This window comes from Tubulanus polymorphus, chromosome 8 (genome assembly GCF_964204645.1).
Source record: "Tubulanus polymorphus chromosome 8, tnTubPoly1.2, whole genome shotgun sequence".
Taxonomy (NCBI): Eukaryota; Metazoa; Nemertea; class Palaeonemertea; order Tubulaniformes; family Tubulanidae; genus Tubulanus; species Tubulanus polymorphus.
The window spans coordinates 14,300,796-14,328,722 of NC_134032.1; the positions used below are offsets into that span (position 1 = coordinate 14,300,796).

Consider the following 27,927-nt stretch of genomic DNA (forward strand, 5'->3'; position numbering starts at 1 on the left):
AGTGAACAGCCATTACAGTTTACCTGTTTAGGCAGAGAATAAACGGAAATGAAGTGAACATTTACGGGATAAGGGAAGCGTTCTGAGAAACCAGGTCGTCGTGGATTCGAACCCCGTACATTACCGTGTCCCTAGCAAGACACTTATCCTCATTGCCTCTTTGCACCCAGGAATAAATAAATACCTGGCCTGACAGATGACTCCTGAGCGCCTAGCAGCTGCTCGGATGTTGCTTCTCCCAAGGAGACTATTAAATGGCTGGGGCAATAAAACCGAAAATGTAAAGCTCTCTGAGCAGCTGCTGGATTTAGCACTAGACGCATAATATTATAATTATCATTATCATCGAATAGAGCAATATACCAGAAAAGGCGAAATATATGTATTGAAAAACAACATTTCATCTTTATTTCATCGAATTGAACAGATTATACCAGATATAGACCGTCTACCAGTTTAAGTGGAGTCTACAGTATCATTAAGGGCAAAAAATCCAGTAAAATCCGAGACATTTGAATATATTTTTCTAAAATGAATTTTCACCGAATTTTACTCCAAAAATTGCGATATATCCTTCGAGTACTGCACATTTCCCTATAGTTTTTGCTAAGTCTAATTCATTTTCATTTCACGACAAACAGAAAGACAACACAAATAATTTCATTCAAGTTTCTTCTGTATTTTCATCATCAAACAAATACTTCAGCTTTTACTTTCAGAAACAACCACCAGGGGTAAGATCCATTTCACAGGACACTGTCCCCTGCTGTACCTTCAGAAATAACCAACAGGGGTAAAAACCATTTCACAAAACACTGCCCGCTGCTGCAACTTCATACATTTAAATCCATTCACTACAAATTATAATAAAACTTTTATTCATAAAAATTAAACATCAGCGAACAATAAACAATATTTAGAATTTAGGCTTATTTCACATGTGTTCATTAAGTATTTCGAATAAGTCACTACTTACCCCTCAAATAGAGAATTCTTCAGTGGAGTAATTCACTATAAATACAGCTGCAGCCGTTTACAGAAAAAACAATATGAAATGTCGCTGTCGAACTTGTAGGGTATAAAACGGGATAGACCTAGATAAATGTCAGGCCTTGATAACAGTAGAGGAAATACTTTTTATGGCCTCTAGAAAATAAGAGAATTCTGAAAATAAAACATTAAGTTAAAGGGTAGGCCTATCTGATGAACTGCTAGAGGAAATTTGATAAAATCTGGTCTCAGAACGAAATTCGGTTCCTGACTAAACTATCAACTAAACCGCAGTCCAGTTATTGACTGACTAAAATATGGACTAAACCGTAGTCCAGTTATTGACTAAAATATGGACTAAACCGCAGTCCAGTTATTGACTAAAATATGGACTAAACCGTAGTCCAGTTATTGACTAAAATATGGACTACACCGCAGTCCAGTTATTGACTAAAATATGGACTTAACCGTAGTCCAGTTATTGACTAAAATATGGACTAAACCGTAGTCCAGTTATTGACTAAAATATGGACTACACCGCAGTCCAGTTATTGACTAAAATATGGAATAAACCGTAGTCCAGTTATTGACTAAAATATGGACTTAACCGTAGTCCAGTTATTGACTAAAATATGAACTACACCGCAGTCCAGTTATTGACTAAAATATGGACTAAACCGTAGTCCAGTTATTGACTAAAATATGGACTTAACCGTAGTCCAGTTATTGATTAAACAAAGTGGCTACTCGTACGGACCCGTACGAATAATTCCGTAGGCTATTTGTACGCACCCGTCGGATAACTCTGGAATTATGTGTACGGGAAGGTATAGGGTTAGGGTAAGGTGAGGCTATATGTAGTTAAAACATTCAACCGACTGTCAGCGAGCTCGGTGGTCCAGTGGTACGATGCTGTGCTAGTAATTTACTGGCCCGGGTTCGAGTCTCGCTCTATCCGCTATTTTTCTCTAATTCTATTCTCCACACTTTCCTTGAATTTTCTAAGTCGTGCACCTCTGTACGCATGCGCGGCGTTAATCGGCCAATCAGCGACAGTGTGCAGATCCTAGTCCCGTACGAATAGTCTCCAGAGTAATCCGTACGGTCCGTACGAGTAGCCACAGCGTTGATTAAACTGCAGTCTGCTTCCTGACTAGTCAGTAACCTGTCTGTGGTTTAGTTTCACGATCGGATATTTTCACAAACCACAGCTCATCCGATTATAAAAAGCTTACCACCAACGATTTAGGGAACTAACTACTTCCTGACTAATGGACTGAACCGCACAGTCCAGTTACTTGATTTATTAAACATAAATCAGGATTTCGTATGAAATGCATTGGTCTGTAGGCCTACACAACTTAAATTATTTATGTTGTAACTTATCTCTATTGACTGGAATATGAATAACATGATGAATATTTCACAATTTCGACAATATTTGGAACCGAAACCAGGAAATGAAGTTACTTCCTCAAGTTATTTTTCATCCACCAGAGCCTCCACTCACTATTCAATTCAATTCAAACTTTATTCACCATAGATTCGTTAGCAAATTCAATTGAGTTTAAGAGTGGTGACAAAATTGCATCATATGTCAAAATGAAAAATTTATACTCGAACAATTGAGAAATTTGAAATAGAATAAGAGACTAGAAACATAAAAGGATATGTTCAAAATAAATTTCCTAATTTTATCAGTGTGACATAAATTGAGTTTTCCAAAATTAAAAAGAGAATTGAAAGAAATTGATATTAGATGATAATAGATTTTTTAATTAATGAAATTCGAAATAATTGAGATTTAGACAATTTGAGATTTAGGAAATCAAATAATGCATCAAATAATGTGAGATAAAATAATTGTGATTGTGAATTTGAGATCAAATAATTTCAGATGTTGGAAATCAAATAATTTGAGATGTTTGTCAAAAATGATCGAGAATTTGAGATACTCAAGATGAACTAAATGAGATTGATGAAGTAGAGTTTGTACTTACTCAAATCACAAAACGCGCCGAGGGATGCCGGATCTAGTGCAAGAACCTCGGCGCGCACCAACTTCAAAAGCCCACAAAAAATGTCTGATTTCGTAGACATGGTCAAAGGAGAGGTAGAAGTTGAAGTCGTTTGATGTTTAAGTTGAAGTTGAAGTTGTATAGTCTTGTTGGTATCAATGTATATCGCCGCGTACTGTTGTCGCTGATGCTGCTGCTGCTGCTGCTGCTGCAATGTCAAAACAATAATGTTATAAAAATCAAGAAAATCGAAAATTATTGATTCTAAGAAATAGTTAACTCGAGTTTATATTAAATAATAATAATAATTAACATTAAATTATTAGGCATCATTATTTTCTAAATATTAAATATAGAAGCCACCAGCATTAAGTTGAACGACGCTTCGAATGAAAGGTTTCTATGGATTCGAGTTACGGTTGAATAGACTGAGCTGTCTGTGTATTACACCTAGGCATGTCAACTAGCCGCTTTAGCGCGTCGATTTGAACACCAGAAAAACAGCTTCCGAAAATTTCATAAATAAATTTGATAAATTTCCATTTCCTCAATAAAATCACAATAACGTCTTCATTATTACGAGAGCGAAATTGAAAATCAAATGTTGTAATTTACTTCTAAATATTTAAAACACAATTTGGACAATTTTGAGCAAAATGAACGTCACAATGGAAATGTCATAATTTAAACACCTATATAATATAATCCGAACTTTCGGAACTTTGGAAATTGTCTCGTATGCGAAACCTAAGGTCTATGTATAAAATTTACAAGTAAGATAAATAGAATAAATAAATTTGATCGAAATAAATAAATAAAATGGATGACGTTTGCTTACCTGTAGAAATGGCCGAACTGGAATGAGGGATCAGCTGACCTGAGTTTTTATACTGACAGTGTGACGTCACTGAGACTGACCAATGAAAAGTACCAATATTACCGCCAAGTTTAAAAAATCATTTTCTGATGGGATTCGAACCTGATCAACGCCACAAAAAAATTCCATTTAGTTCGAATCCACGCAAATTCAATTAATATTCACACTGATGTTTCCTCAGTTTACCCTAGTTATCTGTTTAACTTAATCTGTTTGACAAACTGTTTAAGATGCATTCTGAAAATCGATTTTAAGCAAACTGAACACATACAAAATGACATACGAGACAAACTTACACACCCGAGTGGTTACCACAGATCTATGGTCTAGTGGTTAGAATTCCCGCCTGGTAAACAGGAGACCTTAGTTTCGAGTCCTGCCACCGCTAACTTTCGCTTTTGATAATTTGCCCCAAATCTGTTTCTTTTTTTAATATTTCAGATTGTGATGAGGGGTTGGCCTGCTCGGTGATATTGATTTGAAGATGAAATAATTTTAGTGGATCATGAATTTAGGAAAAAGATTACAGCACCACTGACCCATGTTTAAAACAAGACTTTTCGGCCATACGGAAATGTTACAGATGATGGATGTAATTTCAGAGGGTATAATTTGAAACGCCAATAACAGTAGCCCAAAATTGTGATCGGTAGTGTGAGTGAGTGAACCCTGTGATGGCTCTAACTCTTAATTACGAATCTATTCGATTGTTATTCAGTACATACAGTCGGTTTTTAACTGTAAGGTGCTGCCCCTAGGTGTATCATAGGCGGTAAATTTGTGAACTAACTGATAGTTCAATTTTCCTACTGCGGCGCGCGAGTAATAAGTTAGTTCATATATTCACCATCAACGATATGTATAGGGGCAGCAATTGACGCCCCAGTACATCCTCTATTCAGCATCAGGGCCATTCCAGAACCACTTTCAGTTATTATTGGGTTCGCACCCGGGAGACCCTTGTACATCCTCTATTTAGCACCAGGAACACTCAGGACAGTACCCTGCCGGGTTTAAACCCGGGATACACCCCTGTTCCGGCATCTCAAGACCACTCTGAATCAGCGTCAGGGGTTCACACCCGGGACACCCCTGTACATCCTCCATTCAGCATTAGGACCACTCTGAATAAGTGTCAGTAATTACTGGATTCGAACCCGGGACACCCCTGTACAGTCTAATTCAACATCAGGATCACTCTGGGATGCGGACTCTATTCAATCCGGTATCCGGACTCTATTCAATCCGAACTTGGTCAATTCCCTCTTCTTTTCATTTTTTAAGCCAATCTGTTAAGTACTGGCTACATATTTGTAAATTAGACCGTAACTCCATGGTCAAAAAAGCCTATCTGGATAACTTAAAACTAACTGACCAGGTAAACTCGTGGCCCAAGTCGATGAAAACTCTTTTGTATCATGTACATCTTGATCATTTATGGAAAATCAGGGCACTAAAACACCAGCTCGAGCTATTAGAATTCTCAATAGAACTCTCTGTAACTCTTACATGTGTGAATGGCTATCGAAGATTAATGATTCTGATGCAAACCCTGCACCTATAAATTATTCAAAACTCACTTTGGAGCTGAAAATTATTTACGCTGTTCAAACTCTGCCACCATAGGAACTTCTCAAAATTACGCATTAGTGCCCACTCGTTCCGTATTGAAACTGGCCGATATCAATATCCGAAACTACCCGCAGAAAAAAGGACATGTCAGATCTGCCAATCTGGCGAAGTAGAGTCGGAATTCCACTTCGTCATGGAATGTGCGGTTTACGGCGATCTACGTGCTAAAAGTTTGTCAAAATTATCAAAATTTACTGATTTCCTAGACCTTTCGGAAGATACTCAATTTCAATTCATTATGTCTTACGGTCGTGGTGACACAGAAATTTTTTCTATAATTAATAGATTTATAGATAATATCTTCATTAAACGCCGGGGAATCGCTCGAGTCAGTCATGAACCACGGTGTAAATGTTCCTTTTTTCATTACTTGTAAATCGTATTTTTGTTACATATGTTTTTGGTTTTTTTTTCTCTCTCTCTCTCTTTCTTCTCTTTTTCAACTTGTCTCTCTTGTTTGTAACTGTGTTTGTAATGTGTTCACTTTATTTTTGTGTATCTGATGTTGTAATGTTTCGACAATGATCAATAAAGTGTGAATTGAATTGAATTGAATACGGACGCGTACGGATGTCTCCAATTAATAATAATGTCACATTTATATAGCGCCTGTTTCACTAATAATAATGTTCACCAGCGCTTTGTATGGTAGTGGTGCTGAATTCACAGAGCATAGGCTTTGTAGAAAAGCAAATGTTTTACTCTCTGTTTGACTGGTTGCCGGTCTCTACAATCAGACCGATAACCAGTCTATCATCGTTGGGTGCCGGTCCTAGTGCGCACAATTCGATAGACTGATTGCCAATATCTTTTTCAAGATTTCAGTTTTGACGAGCCTTTCGACTTTTCATGAAACCCCACCTTCATATTACAACATTGCGTATCCCAAGCCAAGTACAAATTGTTGTAAAGTTTATTTCTGATGAAATAAATATAAGAATATATCAATCATGAGTGTTTCCCTTACAAACAAACCGCCCCACACCACAGCACAGGGGCTCGTATTTAAAGTTTGTTGGGGGGTGAACTGTAACTTAGATCATCCAGTATCCCTGGTACTATATATATAAAAAGAAGATAAGTTAACTCTAACTGACCACACCACGGAACGAGTTCCACACAGTGATTATTCAATGTGGCTGAAGAAGTGGGAAAAGTTTATAGCACAGGGACTTGTCACAATTGATAGTGAATGAATAAAACCAATATCAATGACCAGGTCCACTATCCCTGTATAATATAAAAATAATGTTATTTTATTATACAGTTGCAGGGATACTGGTACCCCCATCATTGGTCTCATCCATTATCAGTCGTGACAAGTCCCTGTGGTTTATAGTTCAATCAAAGAGATATCTTCGTTTTCATATGTTTCAGTTCTTCTTATTGAAAAACAAAATCATTATTATATCGATAACGATATACCTCAACATTTATTATAAATACAACTCAATACAGATTTCAATTTTTTTAGTTTTTACATGAAAATACTGCACATTTTATCTAGTAAAATAGAGGGAAACAAGATGAGGTTGCCCGCACACGAATGGGTCCATGTTCAACGCAGTTGCTTAGATCCGTGTTAGTTTGAGTCCAGAACTGTAGAACTGGGTCCAGAACTGTGAAACCGTGTCCAGAGTAGAATTCGGTCCAGTTCTGTGAAACTGAGTCCAGAACTGTGGGACTGGACCCTAAACCTGTGCAACTGGGTCCAGAACTGTGCAACTGAGTCCAGGTCTGTGGAACTTTGTCCACAACAGCTAGTCCTAAAGAGTCCTTTATAAGCAGCACTTCATGAGTCCAATGTTTATATAGAACCGAGTTTAGTATCGTCAACTTAAGAAGAACCAACATTCATGTTTATAGAACAGAGTTTAATATCGCTGAGTTTGAAAAAACCAGTTCAACTATGATTTTCCGGTTTTCATTTGTTTTTGAATTTGTCGTTTTTTCTGAAAACTTTTCATCTTCTGCGTTTTCCGTCTGCTCTTCAAAATCTGTTCGGAACGTTTCAATTCGGAGCGAACTTTCCTGTTGTCCGTCGTCGTAGCAACCTTCTTGTTGTGGAAACCTGAAGTTTGGCAGAATGGAGAATAAGGGTATAATTTCAATCAGTAAACCCATATCGTTACTGAAGTTGTATCAGAGAAAAAACTCTTTTAAAAACAAATCAAATCTAACAATATGTCTCCATGCCTACGAACTGATATCATTTTCAAATCATCAAAACTAGGGTTTGTAGCAGGGGCAAAATTAGGGGGCCGTCTAGAGCTTTTTATCAAGACAAAGATCGTTAAAACCTACAAATTTGACACTCATTCTTTTGGAAATTTCATATTTTTTGATGTATTTGCTTAAGGAATATCTTACACCGGGGGGGCGGAACCATGCAAAGGCTAAACAAAAATGATACACCTTATTTCTCCGCAGCGGCCAGGTTATTTTTGTGAAATATGATAAAATTTATAAACAGTTCATTTCTATAGCGGCCGGGTCTGTTATGGTAAAATTGATCACGATTTAACAAAAAGTAATGTATAGGGTAGATAGGCGGCCGGCCGGGTCAACTTAAAAGCCACTAGAGCGGAGAAACCAGGTATCAAATTTTTTTAGCCTAATCGGTGGACAACAATCAACCGAGATTGAGTTCTTCCAAAAAACTTGATATGGACGTCGGATATATTCACACCCGTAACACTCACCTCTATTACGAGTTCCAAACACTTGCATTCTGTTCCGGCCTCCGTCGCTTTTCGAGGACTGTGAATTATTTCTATCCTTCTCCTCATTGCTATCATCATTATCATCATCAGCTTCCTCGCGAGACGTGATCTTCGTTTTTGCCACCCATTGTTTGTATCTAACGCGACGCAGAGTTAAGGATTTTACCGAGAAAGTTTTCCAGCTCCCCTCAACCGAAGTGAATCGCAGACTTTACAAAACAATCACTTCCAATTCATCCAATGAGGAATAATTCATCTATTTCATGAATCTTAATCTAGAATCAAAACCACATCTGAATCAATTTAGAATCCACAAGTTGGTCCAACTCTGGATCAAGTTCCACAGTTCTTGCCTCAAATTTGACTCAAAGGTTTAAACATCGGCAAACGAACCGATGGAAAAGAACCAATTGCAACTTAAAAAGTCAATGTGATAACTGTGGGTATGGGATCCAACTGTGTATACAGTTCTCTGTTTAGGCCTTAGTTTGGCTTTGACTCTAGCTTTACACCGCTTGGATCTTGGTTTCCCGAGACTAACCCTTATTGGATTATTCATTAACTCACGACCTCATGAGGTGTTGCTAACACACAGTAAGCGGCCAGCAGGACTCGAACCAACTTGTCACTCAGCACTGATAGTGGATGCAACAGCATACACCTTATCGCACTAAGCTACTGAGGCCGCCTAGTTAAATTATCGAAACATTTAGTAAAGATTCTGAAGAATCATAAAGGATTTCGATATCTGGGGAAATATCGATATAATGGGGTGGTGAATGGTAGAAGTTATCGAACTGATAAAACTGGCGTGACTTAGTCATAATTTACGTATTCTAAAATTACGATAAGGATACGAATTTGATTTATAAGAAGCTGGAATCCAAGCTCCACTTTCGGTCTTGATCTTTTTCTTATTGCCCTGATTTTCGACTCCAACAAACTTTTTTTTCTTACGATCCCTGGAAAGTAAATACAAACGCAAATATAATCAATATCAGCCCCCAAAAACCGAGCAAATCGAACACAGAATAAGGCTGCTTGCAGATCAGTCATTCCAGGATAAAAGAAGTTTTCAAGGAGTTTTAAAGAGAATTTTTATATTTCAAGGAAGCCAGAAATATTCAAATTTCAAGGAAGCATCTCTTTCAAAAGCATTTTCCGTTTAAAGGAGTTCTTAGGGAATCGAAGAGTTGTAGGGCCCTGTCTTTTATTTTTTGATTTGAAAATCCACAGTAACCTCGAGACGGAATTAGAGACGGACCCCTGACTCCTTCCGGCTGAGATTTCATACATACCATCTAACTGCACTGTTCATTGTTTTCATCTCTCGAGCATCGTCTCCCGTTAAATCCAAGGTGGCACTAGCAGCCTGCTGGTCAAAACTCGAGCCCAAACTCAAACTAGAAATACACAAAAAATACAAATTACAATTTCTGGGGCTGATCATGCACCTTCAGTTGCTCAAAAGTTAAGAGTTAAGTTCACTTCTTCTTCTTCTTCCGATATCTGTCAACATCAACTGGTTGATGAAACACAGTGTATAGGTGTGCGCAAATAAATATATACAGACATTACTAATAAATTTAGTATTAATAATAATAATAATAATAATAATAATAATAATAATAATAAGAGTTTTTAAGCTAAGCGGTGTGGGAGAGAAGAGTCTAAAAGGATGTGTGCTTCGTTACAATCGAAACTGCATTGGTTACTATGGTATTTATCCGCCAGTTATCTTTAATCGACTAAACCCAAGGACCCAGTTCCACATTTCTGTGTTAAGATTTTACTCAGAGTTAACTCATTGAAAATGAAATAAACTCTAACTTACAACTGTGGAACTGGATCCCGAGTTCAGAGTTACCTCTAACTCACAACGTGGAACTGGATTTCGAGTTCAGAGTTAACTCTAACTCACAACGTGGAACTGGATTTCAAGTTCAGAGTTAACTCTTAAACTCACAACTGTGGAACTGGGTCCTGGTGGTCTTTTCAAATTAACTCAGAAAAACAATCTTGTAATTCACCAAAATTTCGAGGACGCTTATTTTCAAATTCTTTCTTACCCTTTCTCAGAAGCGAAATCTTTCGGTTTATAAGGAATGTAAAATTCCTCGTCTCTCACTCCGCCTGCTGTCGTCCCGTCTGCCAAACGTTTTCGTTTCTTCTGTTTTTTCTCCTTGAATATTTTATCCGGATGCGATCGTTTCGGGGCGACCACTTGTTTGAAGGTATTCTTAAAATAAAAGATATGTATGTAAAACAACTTAATCCGGGGCCAGTTTACAAAAGAGAAGAGGGCCAAATTGAATTCAAGGATCAAGAATCTTTAAATCTCAGAACTCCCTAATAATTACTCAATCTCTGTAGCCTATTTAGACGAATGTTATGATTGTTTGGTAATTCCAGGTCGTCCTCTGTATTTGAGAGTTTGAATAGAAAAGATCAATCTCAGAATTCCCTGATAATTTCCCAATCTCCATGATTAAATCCCTGGTTCCCTGATTTTCCTGCAGGGAATGCGATATCTTCAATTTCCTGATAATTCTCTGATTTCCATTAGAAAATATCTGATTTCCTGATTTCTGTGCAGGGAATTTAAAATCCTACATAAATTCCCTGCACAGAATATGAAAATCTAAATTCCCGATAATTCCCAAATTTCCATAAGAAAATACCTAGGCTAGGTTTCATAGATGTGGATGAAAAAATAGTCCCTAGGAACATTTTGAAATTTGTCAGTTATATCCATGGTTTCTCATTGTTACTACCATAGTATGGTGGTTGTTACCCAGATTAACCCAAAATCATAAACTCCCCAATTTCCCTGATTTACAGATACCCTGAAATTCCATGATTTTCTGATTGCTTTTAAGGTCAGCAGCCACAATGACAGTTGAACCAGGGTTTTCTAAATACCTGTAACGCATCTTCCGAAACTTCCATCTCCGCATTATTCGAATTTTCTACCTCCGCCATTCGTTCGTCTTCCTCCAGCGTTTTCTCGAGAAATCGATCCGTTTTCTCGCGTTGTTTTATCTGCGTCGAGATGATCGCGTTGCCGTGGAAATTACGCTTGTTTTTCATCACTTCGAATCCGCGATTTTTTGCGTGCGAGTTGATCTCGAAAATCGTCTGCAAGAAAAGCAGCGAGCAGACGACAATTTAAAATGAAACTAAAATTCTCCTGATTTATCAATTCAGGGTCCTGAGGCTGGTCGCATAGTCATGGATTAGACTTAAGACCAGTCTAAGACCAACTTAGTTCTATAGCCAATCTACAACTTGAGACCAGTCGACCACTTTTGGACTTAAGTCACGACTGTGCAACTGGCCCCTGCTGCGGGGCTAATTGCACTGACATGGCTTAGATTTAAGACCAGCCCAAGACCAACTTAGTCCTATAGCATATTAAGACTGAATTTTAAAAGGGTCAGTAATTTGATGAATATTCAATTGTTTTGTTTTTCTTTTTTCTATTAGCAGATGAGTAAATTTGAGTTGAATTTCTTGTTTGTATGAAACTAGATCCATTAGAATACCGGTACAAACTTACGGTTTGCGGACGATAATTTCTCATTTTTTCGATCAATTGCAATCTTTCGGTCTCGTCGTTTTCGCCACTTTCACCGAACAGGGGATGAAACGTCAACGGCACGGCGGACATTTCCTTCATACGTTTAATAGACTCACTCGCCGGAGCCGGTCTTGATCGGATATAGTTTTTAAATGCGTTCGTGCAAACTTTCACTTGTCCTTCCTTCAAATACAAATAACACATATTAGACTGTGTGCAGTAAAACGTATCTATAACATCATCAAATTGTGTAGAGACCCATCTTGAAAAGATGGCAGCCTCCATTAATCCCTATGACATCATTGATTGATTGATATCTTATTTACATAGAACATATACAATAATACAGAGACAAGAATTATTAATTATTAATTATTAATTATCACCAACTGTTGTAGAGAACTGACCGACATGTATATAGACCCTTTCAGAAAACATGGGTGCCTCTATAATAATCCCCCTTATGACATCATCAAATTGTGTAGACCCTTCCTCCATAAACATGTTATGATATCATCTTTGTAGAGAAATGATCAATGAAATAGACCTGCCCAAAATAGATGGCCAGCCCTAATAATCCTCTCATGCATCAAACAGTCTAGTTATCATATGAATACGAACCAGCTCAGAATTGTGATAATGCCATTGTCTGATATTGATCTCCTCGTCATCAGCAATCCACTGCGGTACCCGACCATAAACACCATCAACATCTGCAAAATAAATCGCTACATTTACATAACACATTTTATTCGAGTTTTGATGGAAATTTCGTTGCAAATTGCGGAACCAGATCTCTCTGATCTACCAATATTTTGAGCGTTAGAAACAGTTATTTTTACCTGGTGTATTCTTATCTTTAAGAGCGTATTTCATCGGTCGTCCGAGAAACAGATGTAAATCCAACACGTAGGGAATTTCGTCGTGAGCTACGAGCGAATACGCCGTTCCCGAACGTCCAGCGCGGGCCACACGACCTTGAAAAACAACAGACGACACACATTCAATACGATAAAAATTTCATGAAGCATTTCTATATTCGGATAAGCACAGTGAATTGAGCAGCTGGAGTAAAATTTACGAGAAAAGGGATTCTTCGTTCAGTAAATGCGCATAAAATTTGAATTTTTTGACCTAACGCCCCATCATCCCTCTTGTATGCAAAATCGGCCATTTTTTCCTATACTTTAAGTATCAAATTATGCTACTGCACTAACCCCCCCCCCCCACCCTTAAAATTTTCTAGAAAAGGGATTCTTCATTCAGTACATGCGCATAAAATTTGAATCTTTGACCGAACGCCCCATCATCCCCCTTGTATGCAAAATCGGCCACTTTTCCTATACTTTAAGTATCAAATTATGCTACTGCACTAACCCCCCCACCCTTATTTGTATATAACAGATGAATACCCTCGAAGATATCTGCTTTCAATATCAATTTCGATATCTCATCAACTTACCGACGCGATGGACGAAAAGTTTTGGTTTCGCCGGAAAATGATAATTAATCACGTTATCCAACATCGGAATATCGATACCTCGCGCGGCGAGATCCGTCACGACCATTACCATCGATTTCTTCTTTTGGAATTTAGCGATGTTTATCTTACGAGCCGTCTGATCCAGGGAACTGTATATATACGTGTTACTGATACCGGCGACATCTAGCAGCTGAAATATACAACGATCAATATATCTGATTCGGGTTTTCATATACAGTGGACCTCCGATATACGCCACTCCCGCCTACCGCCAGGTTTGCTCAATGTACATCTCTAAACAAATACATAATAAAACATCCCCGATATACCACCCTCCCATTTACCACCACCCTCGCTTACCGCCAGGTTTTCTCAATGTACATCTCTTTATAAATACATAGTAAAACACCCCCAATATACCACCCTCCAATATACCGCCACCCCCGCCTACTGCCAGGTTTTCTCAATGTACATCTCTATACAAATACATAGTAAAACACCCCTGATATACCGCCATACTCTCTATACAGCCAGTTGTTCTGTACCGAGATGTGGGCGGTATATCCGGGGTTGACTGTAACTTGCAGAATAATTTACACACTAAGTTTAGAAAATAATTTCTCAAATCCAAGAATTTCAAAAACGAAATACGTACCATTCGGATGTATTCGACGTGATGTTTCGTAGCGACGAATAAAACCGTCTGCTCCGTCGGTTTAATCACCTGCTTCAACAGATGGATCAATAACGCTGTTTTATCAACCGCGCGACATTGGAAAAATGAGAGCTGCGAAAAAAAAACCGATCACAATTACATCAAACGACATCAAAGAATCAATGTTTTACAAGTACATTAAAAACTCCAAATTTCCAATAATCATCTCAATAGGAGGAAGCTAAGCCTATATTCCTGTACACAATCAGTAACACTGTCAATCAAACTTCTGCCATTGAGATGAGCTCATTTTAACAGAAAATGCGTGAAAACTTCATCAAAAGACGACATCGCAGAATCAATGAATTTTAAGAATTACCTTAAGATTTTCGCTCAGTTTTGTATCCACATCTAAACGTATCAAGGTCGGATCGTGGAGACCGGCTTTCGCGAATTCGACGAGTAATTTTGGCAGCGTCGCCGAGAACAACAGCGTCTGCCTCGTCTCCGGCAGTCGGTTGATTATTTCTTGCAGTTGTTCCTGGAAACCCATTTCAAACAATCTGAAAAATAAAAGTAAACACATCCAGAGACCTCTTTGGACAGAAGTGTCGAGTTTTTCCTGATTTTTTCCTAGATTTTTCTGATTCGCCGAGTTTATTTTTGATGAGTTTAGGCAATTTTTTGCAAACTTCAATACAATTCAAACGTTATCAGGAAAATTCTTTCAACAAGGTCCAATTTCAAGGCATAAAATGAAATGACCAATCAAAGTAAATTTTGTTAATAAGCAGATGTTATACTGACCTATCGGCTTCATCAAAAACAACATATTCAACCGCGTTCATTTTTAAATCCATTTCCATAACAACGTGCAGGAATCGACCCGGTGTCGCTATAATTCTGAAAACAAAATACCGATGTCTTCTTAGATCTAATTGGTCGATTGGTCTAAGAAGCTTGAATATTGACCAATCGTAATTCATTTTACATTCAGTGATGATGCTTACATGTCTGGATTTTCGTGAAGAGCCGCAAATTGATCTTCCATACTGAAAATAACAATGAAAAACATCAAAGTCAATCTTTCGAAAAAGTCTTGAAAAAAAGTCAAAAGCACAAAAACGAATGAATTCCTACCTATCTCCACCGAGCACGACAGCTGACTTCAAACCTGTGTATTTTCCAATCTGAAAATAATACCGAAAAATTTTTTTTCACTTTTTTTCAAAGTCTGCTCTATATTCATTGATTTTAGCTGAATATTTCTCCTAGTTTGTATCACATCATGTACCTTAAAGTCTCTTTGTTCATATATCTCATGATTTTGTTACAACATTAGAATGTATATATTGTCGAAATATTGGAAAAATATTAAGTCAAGGAAACATTTAAGAATCAATGGTTCATTCTAATAATTGTGAGATTTTAAATTAATACTGTCACAATAGTCGCTCAGTTTTATCAGTGGGAATTTTTCGAAGTCATTAAAAAAACCTGACATTTTAAGCAGTCATTAAGGGATGCAAACCTCCTTGGTAAATTTAAGAGTTTGAAGAGCTAATTCTCGAGTTGGTGACATGATCAATGCGCGCGCTCCAGACTTCGCCGAGTGCAATTTCAATTTCTCGAACATCGGCAACAAAAACGCCGCCGTTTTCCCGCTACCCGTCCTCGCCATGGCAACCACATCTTTACCTTCCAGTATGATAGGAATCGTCTATAAAGCGAAAAATAACATGATTTTCTAAAAGTTTCCAGAATTTGTTTCTCGTTTGAAATGTATCAAGGAGCGATAATGCAAACCTTTCTTTGAATCGGGGTCGGAATTTTGTAACCTTTGCGAATGATACCATTGTAAACACTACGAGAAAATCCTGAAAAAAAAAAAATAAAATATTTTAATTTGAAAATACAGAGCCCAGTCTCACTTGCCAGAGTTACCTCTCAGGTGATGCTGCTGCATCTTAAAGTGTAGTTTGGAACCCAAAATCTTAGGGAAAGAATTTTGTATGTTGAACTTTTTAATTTTGAATAGAATTATGCTGCACTAATTTGAATATTTTTGGAGGAAATTGACTAAGAAAATCTATTAAAAATTCAATTAATTACTAAGTTTCCAATGTTTTTCCCTTAAACTTTTCAGTGCTGACTAATTAATACCCTAAAGTGCTGGAGATGATTTGAACATTTTCAGCTCTCAATGTGTTATGTATCTACCTATACACCGCACTGCAGTAGCCTCGCTGAAAGGGTTTAAGGGAGAGAACTGTGGACCTCAGTTCTTATTTACAAACTTACCCATCGATTGGAAGCCTCCGGATTTTTTATGTTTACGATTTTGTTTAGCGACTAATCTTCTAGTTTCATTCGCCAGATCATCTTCACTATCGATTTCCTCCTCATCAGCACCACCCTCACGTCCGGCCGTTTCACTATTCTTTTCATTGTCATCATCATGAAATTCTTCGTCATCGATCAGACTCAGGTCCATTTTTATCAACAAACCCTTGAAATTCGGAAAACAGACTAATTTATTGCCCTAGACGCTATTTATTGGCCCTGTAACGTACGTAGCTAACTTGAAGATTGATGATCGTACTGTAGAGTGATGGCCTTTTCTTGACTTGAACTTATGAAGAATCTTGTTTGATTTGTATTGAATTTATGAAATAAACGTCTAAAATCGACCGTTTTGTTTAAAATAAGATTTACAAGTATATATTTTCGAAACGAAGGTCCCGTTCTCTATTCAATTACCAAATTTGGAGCGATTCTGATCAGAATTGAGTCTTTAACGGGCTGAAATTCAACGTCGCTTCAGTATTTCACTTCAAAAACAACGTGGTAGACCACCATGACAGTTATGCTAAAAACGCGGACCAGGATTTCCCATCCTCGGTTAAAAAGCCCACAGGTCGGGATTTAGGGAATACTGTCATGGCGGCCAAAGTGAAACTGATGCTTGAAATGGGAACATTGTGAACATATTCTGGCTCCTGGCGCGTTTAGATTTGGGCTTAAATCGATATTTTTCTGGTGAGTTCTAAGATTTAATTGAGATGATTCGAAAGATGTTAAAATCTATCGGGTTTTCCCCGTTAGTTCGTTGTAATTAACGTTTGAACGAGGAAAATACGCAGCACAGCCTCACTTGCCAGAGTTACCTCTCAGGCGATGCTGCTGCATCTTAGTCTAAGTCGTAGTTTGGAACCAAAAACATTAGGGAAACGATTTCGTATGTTGAACTTTTTGTGTTTGACTAAATTTATGCTGCACTAACTGCACTGTATTTTGAAACCCAAAGATAAGAAAGATTGTCCAAATATCAAAATGATGCTAAATTTCTTAAAAGTTTTAATTTTTTGACCCCTTTGTCAAAGGAATGAATGTTTGAAATATCAAAAAGTGAAAAAAGGGATTTTCAAGTTAGCAGATTCAGATGATTTTAATATACTTTTTTCTTCTGTAGAATTACTGGATGCTAATAAACAAACATGGCCGGGAAACAGTTTAATAAAATCCCACCCCGATGGTTGAACTGCCCTCGTAAAGGATCCATTATAAACAGTAAGTTTAAGTGTCACCAAATTAATTTCCCTTTGATCGATAACCATTGATGAAATGCTTTGAGTCTGTTTTGTGTAGTCCAGTACCTAGCCGTTGTTCCAGGGAACCGTAACAACGACTGGTATTCAGACTATGTTTGGTATTGTTAATAAATCTCACTAGAAAAATATAGAAAAATAAAGCCTGAAATTATGTTTTTTTGTTAATGTCAATGTTTTGACTCTATCCTAATAGTCATCTTTCAGATTGCCGTAAAAGTAATGTAATTCATTTCAACTTTTCATCATAGTCATAATAGTCATCTCTATAAACTACTTGTAGGAAACTATTTTCGAGGCTAATTTATATTTTGTGCGCGATGAATTTTTTAGATAAATTTCTACCGTTTAAAACTTTGCTGGATGGGCGATATGACGGTGAAGTGCCCGAATCAAATCGTTGGAATCTCGAAATGTTGATGTTATCCAGCAAAATGTACAAGGTAAGGAAGGGCAAACATTGTTACCGTTCTACCGTTTAAAACTTTGCTGGATGGGCGATATGACGGTGAAGTGCCCGAATCAAATCGTTGGAATCTCGAAATGTTGATGTTATCCAGCAAAATGTACAAGGTAAGGAAGGGCAAACATTGTTTTTCAGAAGCCGGTTCCATAGTCATGGCTAAGACTTAACCCTTTCAGTGCGTCTACACCGCAGTGCGGTGTTTAAATCATTGATGGATTTTGCTAGTACACCGCACTGCGGTGTATTGATGTAATTAGTAATTAGTAATTATCTCTATTGAAAAATGGCAGAAAGTGTCAAACATAGTGAAATACTAGTAACTAACGATACACCGCACTGCGGTGTAGACGCACTATAGTGGTATTCCCATTGTTCAACACACTAGGGTGGAATTTTTTAGAATTTTCAAATTTTCTCCAGCACTATAGGGTATTAATTAGTCAGCACTGAAAGGGTTAAGACCAGTCTTAAACTATCTTAGTTCTATAGCCAATCTAACAATTTAAGACCAGTCTTAAGATTTAAGACCACTTTCGGGCTTAAGTCTCGACTATGGAACTGGCCTCTGGGCATGCAGCACGTTTGTCTAAGTCTGAAAAGTGCTTATTTTTGAACACATTTAGGACAGTGAAATCCTGAAAGTGCTGAAAACCGGGTCCCTACAACTCCTTGCTACCTTCAAAAACTTCTAAACAGAAAATGCTTTTAAAGTTGCTTAAAACATTTAATTTTGGCAAAATGCCCAATTCTTTTGGTAAAATGCAGCCGTTTTCTATCTCTGAGTTAAGATTTTACCCTGGGTTAAAACATTGAAAATGAACTTACTTTAACTCAGAGTTAACTCTAACTCATGACTGTGGAACTGGGTCCGGGTCGACGATTAACTCAATGTTTTGGGAAAAAAAGAGGACGAAAGTTTTTCATCCATTTTTTTTTCAGGTGAACCTCGGATTAGTGATCGATTTAACGAATACGACTCGTTTCTACGATAAATCAACCCTCGAGGCGTACGACTGTAAATACCTGAAATTACAATGTCGCGGGTGAGTCGCCATTTTATTTACTCGTTTTTTTTTTTTCATCGCGGAGAAATCCTCAAAATCGGTCAATTTTATCGTCGAAATTCTACTTCGAAATGATTATGATATTTCAGACATGGTGAAACCCCCTCGCAGGATCAGACAAACACTTTTATAAGCATCTGCGATCATTTCATTCGTCAAAAACCTCTCCACGTCATCGGTGAGTTATTGATGGTTACCCCAGTTTCGTTTAAGTTTCTAATCAAGAATCCACTGAAAAAATATCCCCAAAAAAGATCTAGTTGTCCTGCCTAATACCAAATTGGACTGCCAAAATCTGTCCCAGCTGAATGTTGTCGGCAAAAAGGAATAATTTTTATGTATCATAAACCACCACTAAGGCTAAACAAAAATGATACCTTGTTTCTCCGCAGCGGCCGGCTAATTTTTGTAAAATATGATAAAATTTATAAACAGTTCATTTCTATAGCGGCCGGGTCTGTTATGGTAAAATTGATCACGATTTAAAAAAAAAGTAATGTATAGGGTAGATAGGCGGCCGGCCGGGTCAACAGTTAAGCTCAGCAGAGCGGAGAAACAAGGTATCAATTTTTTTTATCCTAATAGAATAGTGAGATCAGAAATTTATTGTTTCTTGTCGGGACAAACAAGAATCTATTGAGCTCTGTACCGTACAGAGTCTTAGTACCATAATTATAAGTACATCTCTAGGCTTGCACTGTGTCCCTCACCTTTTTTATGTAAAAACTATGTGAACTCCTATATTTTTCAATAATCTTGGATGATGAAAATCAATTACATTACATTACATAAAACCATGGACAAAATGAAACGAACAACCCACTACCAACTCCGCTCCAGGTCAATATGTAAGAAAATAGTATCTGCCGCACTTTTCTCCCTAACTTCAAACAGGGACAACTTCAGTTCACTTCAAACAGGAGGGGGGCCCTCCTGTTTGAAATGAACTAAACTGAATCCATTTCTTTCCCGGTTGGAAAATCTATTTTTGTAAAAAGAAAATCTAATAAATATAAACAGGCTGAATTCATCAAATTTATCGTACGTTATTTCATCATCACGGACTGGTTCCCGCTTTCGTTTCAGGAGTACACTGTACGCACGGATTTAATCGGACTGGTTTCCTGATCGTTGCGTATCTCGTGGAGAAACAGAACTGGAGCGTTGACGCGGCCGTTGATATGTATCGTAAAGCTCGTCCACCTGGCATTTATAAACAGGACTATTTAGAGGAGTTATACCGTCGTTATGGCGACCCCGAGGAAACTCCGTCTGCTCCACCTTTACCAGATTGGTGTCTCGGTATGTTTTGAGTGAAATTAATATTCATATTATAAGTACATAGTTCCACAGTTCTGAAGCCAGTTCCACAGTTCTGAGCCCTGTTCCACAGTTCTGGATCAAGTTGCACAGTTCTGCACCCAGTTCTAGAGTTTTGAACCCAGTTCCACAGTTTGGAACCAAGTTGCACACTTATATAGAGCTGATTTCATAGTTGCTTTTTAGTTTGACTCTCTGTTTAGTTAGAATTCAGTTCATTTCAAATTGAAGTAACTTCAATGAACTGTAGAAAAGAGTCCAGTTCTACAAGTTATGATTATTTTCAGCTGTTTTTATTCAGTATTTGCTGAAATTTCAAGTTAGTAGAAGTTTCTAGAATCTCATCTGTTGTCTTCCCCATAACTTTGTAGAAAGTGAAGATGGTTTGGACGACGATGGCAACTCCCTTAACGATACAAACGACCTCGGAGACGGCCCCCCGAACAAACGACGAAGACAAGAAATCGTAAAAAAGGTATATTGTATTTGTAAAAAAAAAGTCAACGGTACATAATTACCCCGGAACGAAAATAGAGGTCATCGGCCATCAGATATGGCCACCAGGGCAGCCATCTTGAATTTCTTGTTTGGCGCGATACAGCCTTGAGTATGATGGATATCAATGAAACTTGATGTGAGATTTAAGACAGGTTTATATGTGTTCGACTTCAATTCTTACAAAGTTGGGGAGAGTGTGTTGCAGGGGGTATTTAAGGCCGCAAGGCGTCATTCTAGTTTATCTTCAGTAGTGGTCGGAATTTTTCGAGTGAGAAACTGTATTCTTCTTATTTACTCCACAGGATGCGTTATTTATGGACGGGGAAGTGGAGGGAGTAGAAACCGTAACCAAACAGCCCCTACTCGGCGATATACAAAAGAAATGTCAGAAATTATGCAGCTGGAAAAGGTTTAACACTTTTTATTAGCTCAAAAAATTTGATACATAAATTTCTGCAATCATTTGTAGATACCTGCTGAAAATACCAATTTTTTAGTACACGTTTTTTGTGCGTAACTAAAATAACTTAGGAATTTCCAAAATTCAAACAAATACCTGTTTTACTTGGAATTTGTGTCATTGGAAAAATTCTTGTTTTAAAAACAGCAATGGATTTCCCGGATCTCAGCCCGTCTCTATGGATCTCAGTAATATCGAATTCCTCAAACAGAAAGCGTACAAAGTCAGTTGGAAAGCAGACGGAGTCAGGTTAGACGTTTAACCTTCACCTTGTATAGACCGTATCTAGTTAGTTACCTAATCGTTGGTGTTAAGCTTTTTATAATCGGATGAGCTTATGCCAACTTAAATACTTTTGGTTTGTGAAAATATCCGATCGTGAAACTAAACCACAGTCAGGTTACTGACTAGACCGTATCAATCGTGGAATCACTGCTGCAATGTGAATTTTTGAAAGTGAGCTGATAAAATATCCGATGTCTGATGCAAAAATCGATCGAAAAATCACGTTTGTGAAATTGATCGCAAAACTTCGTAAAAATGCCTTAAATGATTTGAGGGGTCCCTACAACAAGTGACAATTATTGTCACTATGGAACAGCTGAGGGTGTATGGTTTGATGAGCAAAATTAGCGCTTGTAAAAATGCCTTAAATGATTTAAGGGTTCTACAAGTGACAATAATTGAGGGTATGGCCTGAGTGAGTTAGTATTGCCTTTTGGGACATCAAAATGCTCTTTTGGGAAGTGAAACAAGTTCTTCAAAATTAGCTCTGGATCCCTACACCCTTCAGCCTGTGATGCAGGCTGAAGGGTGTATGAAGGGTCCAGGCAGCAGATTAGTTTCAGCATGCACTAAAATTCAAATGCATCAATCATATTCCATATAAACTACCCAAATTTCGGTTATCCCGATGTCACATGACCGTGATGAAAAAAATGTTTCAATTTTTTTTCTGCATTCGTTGTCGTAGATACATGATGTTGATAGATGGAGCTCGTAATAATTACATGATCGACCGAGACAACGCCGTTTTCCACGTGCCGAATTTAACGTTTCCACGACGGAAAGATCTTCATAAACATCTACAAAACACGCTCATAGATGGCGAGATGATCATCGACAACGACAACGGGAAAAAAGTGCCGCGATTTTTAATCTACGACATCGTCACGTTTGAGGTAAGATCATCAAGATTAGTCTAGTACATTGTGCCATTGTTCCCCAGTTGTAGGGAACCCGTAACAACGACTGGTATTCAGACTACATCGAAATGTGTTACGTTGCAGGTTTTATCCACTTAATCAAACTGTGGGTTCAGTTTCACAAAAATGTTTGCGAATACTAAATAGAAGGTTAAATTTGAATTGTTGTCCTCAGAAACCACATAGAAATTAAATGAACTTCAGCTTTTTGCGAAACTTCATCCTGGAGCTGGTTTTATAGATCAGTTTTGATTGTGAAGTCAGGTTTTATAGATCAGTTTTGATTGTGAAGTCAGGTTTTATAGATCAGTTTTGATTGTGAAGCCAGGTTTTATAGATCAGTTTTGATTGTGAAGCCAGGTTTTATAGATCAGTTTTGATTGTGAAGCCAGGTTTTATAGATCAGTTTTGATTGTGAAGTCAGGTTTTATAGATCAGTTTCGATTGTGAAGTCAGGTTTTATAGATCAGCTTTGATTGTGAAGCCAGGTTTTTTAGATCAGTTTTGATGTTTAGCTTAGAATGACCCCTAACATGATGCCATGAGTTTCATTCTTTTTTTCGTCAGGGTATCAACGTCGGTGGAACAGACTTTGATCGTCGTCTGCTGTGCATAACTAAAGAGATCATATCAACTCGTCACATGGCGATCGAACAAGGGAAATTAGACAAATATTCAGAAACATTCAGCATCAGAGCAAAACCGTTCTTCGATGTTACGCAATCAAAAGCAGTAAGCATGAATATTTAGTTACGATCAGGGTGGTCACTGATCTAAAAAGAGAGGCGCAGTGGCCGAGTGGTTTAAGCCACCGGTCATTGGTCTCGTCAATCCAGGGTTTATGGGTTGAAACCCTGGTGGCGACAGAGTTTCTTGGTCGAAGGTTCTTCTCTGGTCTCTCCTCCATTGAAAAAAAGAAACGTCAAACCCACTTATTATGCCCTGCGTGGCGCTTAGCGGGTTGAGGGTGTTAAAAAAAAATATTAATCTGAAAAATCATTGAATCAGAAAAAGTTTGATGATATCAGAAAAAACCTAAAAACCCGCTATGAATAAATTGAAGATGAACATTTTTTTCCAATTTTCAGTTATTGGAAGGAAATTTTTCTAAACAAGTCAGTCATGAAGTGGATGGATTAATATTCCAACCAGTTCCTGATGTAAGTATAAACCTGCCAGTCCTAAACTTATGCATTGGTTATATAAGTTTTTGGCACAAACATTAGAGCCACGCATGCCGCATAAGATTAACGAAGCTACAAATTCGGAATGATGAACAGACCCGTCAAGGCCCCAAACATCTAAAACTTCAAGTTCAAGTTCAAGTTTAAATTCAGATTTGAACGGTTTAGGAATATCACGATTCGCGGATTGTATAATCTCTACTGGCGGCCGCTTCAATCAGGTTTACAGAATTCCCGAATAGGTACAGTCGCCCCAGAAGAGAATTCCACCATCGGTAGAGATCAATCGAAACCTGTCTTATCTTTGAGCTGAAAGAGGGACTCTAAATCTCTACAATGTACGTGTATAACAAAGAAAGATAGATGTTCAGTTTTGATTTTTTTGTAGGCGTATAAATGTGGTCGGTGTTCAGCTGTATTAAAATGGAAACCGCCAGGATTAAATTCAGTCGATTTTAAACTTCAAATACGCCGTGAAACTCACCCGGGGTAAGTGAGGAAATATTCATGTATTTTCATTAAAAATCTTGATCTGGTTTTCACAGTTATGAGTTTTGACTCTTCGGTTACAAAAACATTTTTAAATGTACGACTTTGACACTAACTACAGTAATACAAAAATACATAAAGAGATCTCTTTATGTGTCTATTCAATGATGTCATAGGGGGATTTTTGGAGGCTGCCATCTTTTCTGAAAGAGCTTGAAATCAAATTATGAACAGATGATTTGATGATGTCATAGGGGGATTTATTTCTCGACTTTGACTCTAACTACAGTAATACCTATAGAACTGGGTCCAAGCAAATCAATGATTTCATAGGCGGATTTATGGAGGCTGCCACCTTTTATGGAAGGTTCAACAGATCTGTCATTTCATTCGGGAACTTTGATGTCATAAGCCGGATATAATTTGTTTATTTACAGTATGTTACCCGAGACTAAGGGTTATTTAATGGTTGGAAGTTTGGATCGACCATTTTCGCAAATAAAGGTATGTTGCCTCTAGATAAGAAATCTTAGAAATATAAAGATCCAGTTCCACTGAGTTAAAGTGAACTCTGATTTAGTTAAGTCTGAGTACAATTTTAACTTTCAGGTGACGAAAGAACTTCGCGAATTCGACAACAAAATCATCGAATGTTACTGGGACGCCAGTAGCAATCAATGGAAATTCATGAGACAAAGGACGGATAAATCATTCCCAAATGGATACAATACCGCCATGGGTCAGTGTGTCATACCTGCTCTCTCTCTTTAACTACTCTCCCTCTCATTGTCACCTACAATACCGCTATGGGTCGAGTGTATTTCACAGAAATCATTTACTGCGTACAGTCAGAGCCCCTTTTTATGCGATCATCAGGACCAAAAAAATATGGCATCATAACGTATTTGGCATTCGAATGAAGACTATTCTAAGACCAAGTTAGTTCGATGGCCAATCTGACATACTTACATTCTTGTCTCGAACCTTTTTAACCCTTTCAGTGCTGACTAATTGATACCTTATAGTGCTGGAGATAATTTGAATATTTTGAGAAATTCCACCCTAGTGTGTTGAATAACGGGAATAGCACTATAGTGTGTCTACACCGCAGCGCAGTGTATTGTTAGTTAGTCGCAGTGCGGTGTACTAGCAAAATCCATCACCGATTCATACACTGCACTGCGGTGTAGACACACTGAAAGAGTTAAGAATTTTACCGGAAACTCGCATGAACAGGAAAATTTTAGCGTTTTGCTTGTTGTTTCAGGTGTGTGTCAAAGTATTAAGAATCCCGTTACGAAAGACATTTTGTTCACGCTGATTTCGAATGAACGTTGGATGCCGGCGACGACGAACTCCAGTCACGGAGCCGGGCCAAGTCATACTCGATCGGATCGTGAATTAATGCCGCCACCGCCGCCCGGGCATCACTAAACCACGTACTTTCTTAAAACGCGGACTAGTCAAGCCGTTTTACAAAAACTGGATTAATTCGAAACCCGAATAGTGGAATTATTCGATAGCAAACAATAAAATTGCACTAAACATCATCTGGATTTAAGGATTTATGAAACAGCAAAGACTGATTGTTGGATTTACTTAGGATAAATGCATTTTATTCAGGGGGATATCAAGCTTTACGCCGAACCATTTTAAGTTCTACTAAGAAATACCCGAAGGACACTTTATGTAAAACAAAGGTGCACTTTTGTCAAAATATTCCGCAAAAGAAGACTATTTTCTTATAAAAAAAGTATGACTATCAAAAATGTTTTTTTTTTTGGGAAAAATTCTTGAAAGGACACTATCTTAAAAAACGAAGTCCCAATTTTGCTAAAGTTTCTCAAAAAACTCTTTGAAAGGGGACTTTTTTCTTCTTAGAAGGGTGCCTGCTGTTAGAATGCTCTTTTCTTAGTTATTTGCCCTAAAAGACTTGTTTTATTACCCCTGTTGTGTACTACATAGTGGTATTATGTTTATAGTGTTAAATGTATAACTGTATTATTGTGACTATATGGAGGAGGTCGGGCGGCCGGGGCGTGCTGGGGTCGAGTAGGTACTAACCAACTGAAAGAGAATCATTCACATTCATAGAATTAGATCACCCATTTTTGTGAAGTGATCGTTGAATCAAAGCCTGCTAAACATTTTAAACCATTCAAACCGTTTTTATCGCAATCTTTTTTTGCGTGGGACGTATGTGAAAATACTTCAGGCCATGTATATTTTTATCAGAGGTCGAAATTAAGAGTTGATCATGTTTTCTCGTAGTACAGTAAAAACATGCTTAATTCAGATCCGTGTTAAACGCAAGTTTGGAGTCAACAATCAGAATAAGTCGAGGGTAAAATCTTCGAAGCAGGGTACGGGTGCGATTTAAGCGCTGGCCCGAGGGTATAAATTTCTGGTCGGGCCAGTAGATTCTTTATTTCTAGAAGTCCCTCGGACCAGTGGCTATTTAAGTACTATACTATGAAAGTTATTCGATCTATGCGCAACCATCGGTTTGTTTAGGTCTCGATCCATATTTTACATTGTGTTGGCCGCATTTCTTGGAATTGCGTGTGGAATAACGCACACCATTAAAGACAATGGAACTGGAACTAGTTTTCAGATTTTCAGAGGCTTACTCAGTGCTTGCTTGTGCATCGAATCTGAATTATCGCTGTGAATTCCTGGTTGTCATCAAATATTTTTGAATATTTTTTATACTTTCATCAGGAGACTAAAGATATTAAAGGTGATCGGTTCTGTGGTAAGCTTGATCCGGGCACGCGATAATTAGATGCAATTGACGCTGTGGCAAGTGAGCAGTCTACTGTGGGATCATTCATACGCACAATATTTTTCAACCCTCCTCCCCTACGAAATACGCTGACCCCCTCCCCCAATGCTCAATGGCAATGCAAACCTGATAAATGAATGACCCCTGTATCAAAATCTAGATGAATTTTTCATTTAAAAAAGTTAGTTTTAATTAGACTTTTGATTTCTGGTGAACTGAAGAAATTCATCGGTGCCTGATAATCCGGACTAAGCCTGTTTTTACTGTATCTGAAATATTTGTGTGCCATTAACGATTTATGAATAACCATTACTACATTTTGTGTAAAAATTCCTGTCAGTGCTGTCGCCATTTGTGGAATAATGGTTATTTCGCTGAGTATTGATTATTTACCAGGAAGTTTCAGTTGTTTTTTGCGGCAGCGATTTTATTTATTTGTTGCGGAATCATGTCAATATCGTAGTAGAAAAAAATAGATTTCGAAATGAAACCAATTTTTTGTATAAAAGATATTTTGTAAATAAATGAATGATGAAAATAAAATGATATAAATTATTATAATGATGAAATTTTGAGCTACCTTTGTTAATTTGAGGAAGAATTTGCATTTGCAACAATACCAATTTTAGTATGGGGAAAAAAATTTCTTTTCAAAATTTCAAAAAAAAAATTTGGAAATGCCAGCCTTGTGAGCTACATAAGATTTTACAAAAAAATTTCTAAGTTTATTTCATTGCGGATCTAGGACCATTTCCAGAAAAATAAATTCTGTGCGCCCATCTCTGTTCTCACAAACGCCCATGACGCTTGTATCAAAAACATTCGGCTTTGGCCGGGCTAACCCGGCGCTCCGCACGACGGAGCTATCCTTTCGACCCGCCTGCACTGTA

At 37.7% G+C, this 27,927-nt stretch overlaps 3 protein-coding genes across 3 annotated transcripts; 2 read left to right on the forward strand and 1 right to left on the reverse strand.

Annotated features, from left to right (window-relative positions):
* Positions 1-6,967: 6,967 nt before the first annotated feature.
* Positions 6,968-16,818, reverse strand: LOC141909825 (ATP-dependent RNA helicase DDX54-like). Its single transcript, XM_074800466.1, has 19 exons — positions 16,719-16,818; positions 16,260-16,467; positions 15,765-15,835; positions 15,490-15,678; positions 15,099-15,148; positions 14,969-15,010; positions 14,766-14,861; positions 14,338-14,521; positions 13,959-14,090; positions 13,283-13,493; positions 12,663-12,797; positions 12,442-12,533; positions 11,800-12,003; positions 11,163-11,378; positions 10,310-10,479; positions 9,539-9,643; positions 9,098-9,202; positions 8,220-8,377; positions 6,968-7,588 (listed from the first exon to the last, which is right to left on the reverse strand). The coding sequence occupies exons 2-19, from the start codon at positions 16,450-16,452 to the stop codon at positions 7,425-7,427; spliced, it is 2,517 nt and encodes an 838-aa protein (XP_074656567.1). The 5' UTR covers positions 16,453-16,467; positions 16,719-16,818; the 3' UTR covers positions 6,968-7,424.
* Positions 16,819-16,900: 82 nt separating this feature from the next.
* On the forward strand, positions 16,901-18,070 carry LOC141909498 (mRNA-capping enzyme-like). Its single transcript, XM_074799897.1, has 3 exons — positions 16,901-16,997; positions 17,431-17,528; positions 17,900-18,070. Exons 2-3 carry the CDS (start codon positions 17,456-17,458, stop codon positions 18,046-18,048), a joined length of 222 nt encoding a protein of 73 aa, XP_074655998.1. The 5' UTR covers positions 16,901-16,997; positions 17,431-17,455; the 3' UTR covers positions 18,049-18,070.
* Positions 18,042-27,565, forward strand: LOC141909495 (mRNA-capping enzyme-like). Its single transcript, XM_074799893.1, has 14 exons — positions 18,042-18,139; positions 18,972-19,075; positions 19,186-19,274; positions 20,183-20,398; positions 20,788-20,891; positions 21,217-21,323; positions 21,522-21,623; positions 22,348-22,555; positions 23,147-23,311; positions 23,668-23,739; positions 24,152-24,252; positions 24,690-24,756; positions 24,862-24,991; positions 25,520-27,565. Exons 1-14 carry the CDS (start codon positions 18,110-18,112, stop codon positions 25,684-25,686), a joined length of 1,662 nt encoding a protein of 553 aa, XP_074655994.1. The 5' UTR covers positions 18,042-18,109; the 3' UTR covers positions 25,687-27,565.
* The last annotated feature ends 362 nt before the right edge of the window (positions 27,566-27,927 follow it).

Excerpts from the sequence above, each read along its gene's own strand:
- LOC141909825 (XM_074800466.1), bottom strand. The coding sequence starts at position 16,452 with ATGGACCTGAGTCTGATCGATGACGAAGAATTTCATGATGATGACAAT. Across the intron at positions 11,379-11,799 it reads GAAATTATCGTCCGCAAACC|ACGATTTTCGAGATCAACTC; the intron begins GTAAGTTTGTAC and ends CTTTTCTTGCAG. Across the intron at positions 10,480-11,162 it reads TTTCGGAAGATGCGTTACAG|AATACCTTCAAACAAGTGGT; the intron begins GTATTTAGAAAA and ends TTTTATTTTAAG.
- LOC141909498 (XM_074799897.1), top strand. The coding sequence starts at position 17,456 with ATGGCCGGGAAACAGTTTAATAAAATCCCACCCCGATGGTTGAACTGC. Across the intron at positions 17,529-17,899 it reads TAAAGGATCCATTATAAACA|ATAAATTTCTACCGTTTAAA; the intron begins GTAAGTTTAAGT and ends TGAATTTTTTAG.
- LOC141909495 (XM_074799893.1), top strand. The coding sequence starts at position 18,110 with ATGTTGATGTTATCCAGCAAAATGTACAAG. Across the intron at positions 19,275-20,182 it reads AAAACCTCTCCACGTCATCG|GAGTACACTGTACGCACGGA; the intron begins GTGAGTTATTGA and ends CTTTCGTTTCAG. Across the intron at positions 20,399-20,787 it reads TTTACCAGATTGGTGTCTCG|AAAGTGAAGATGGTTTGGAC; the intron begins GTATGTTTTGAG and ends ATAACTTTGTAG.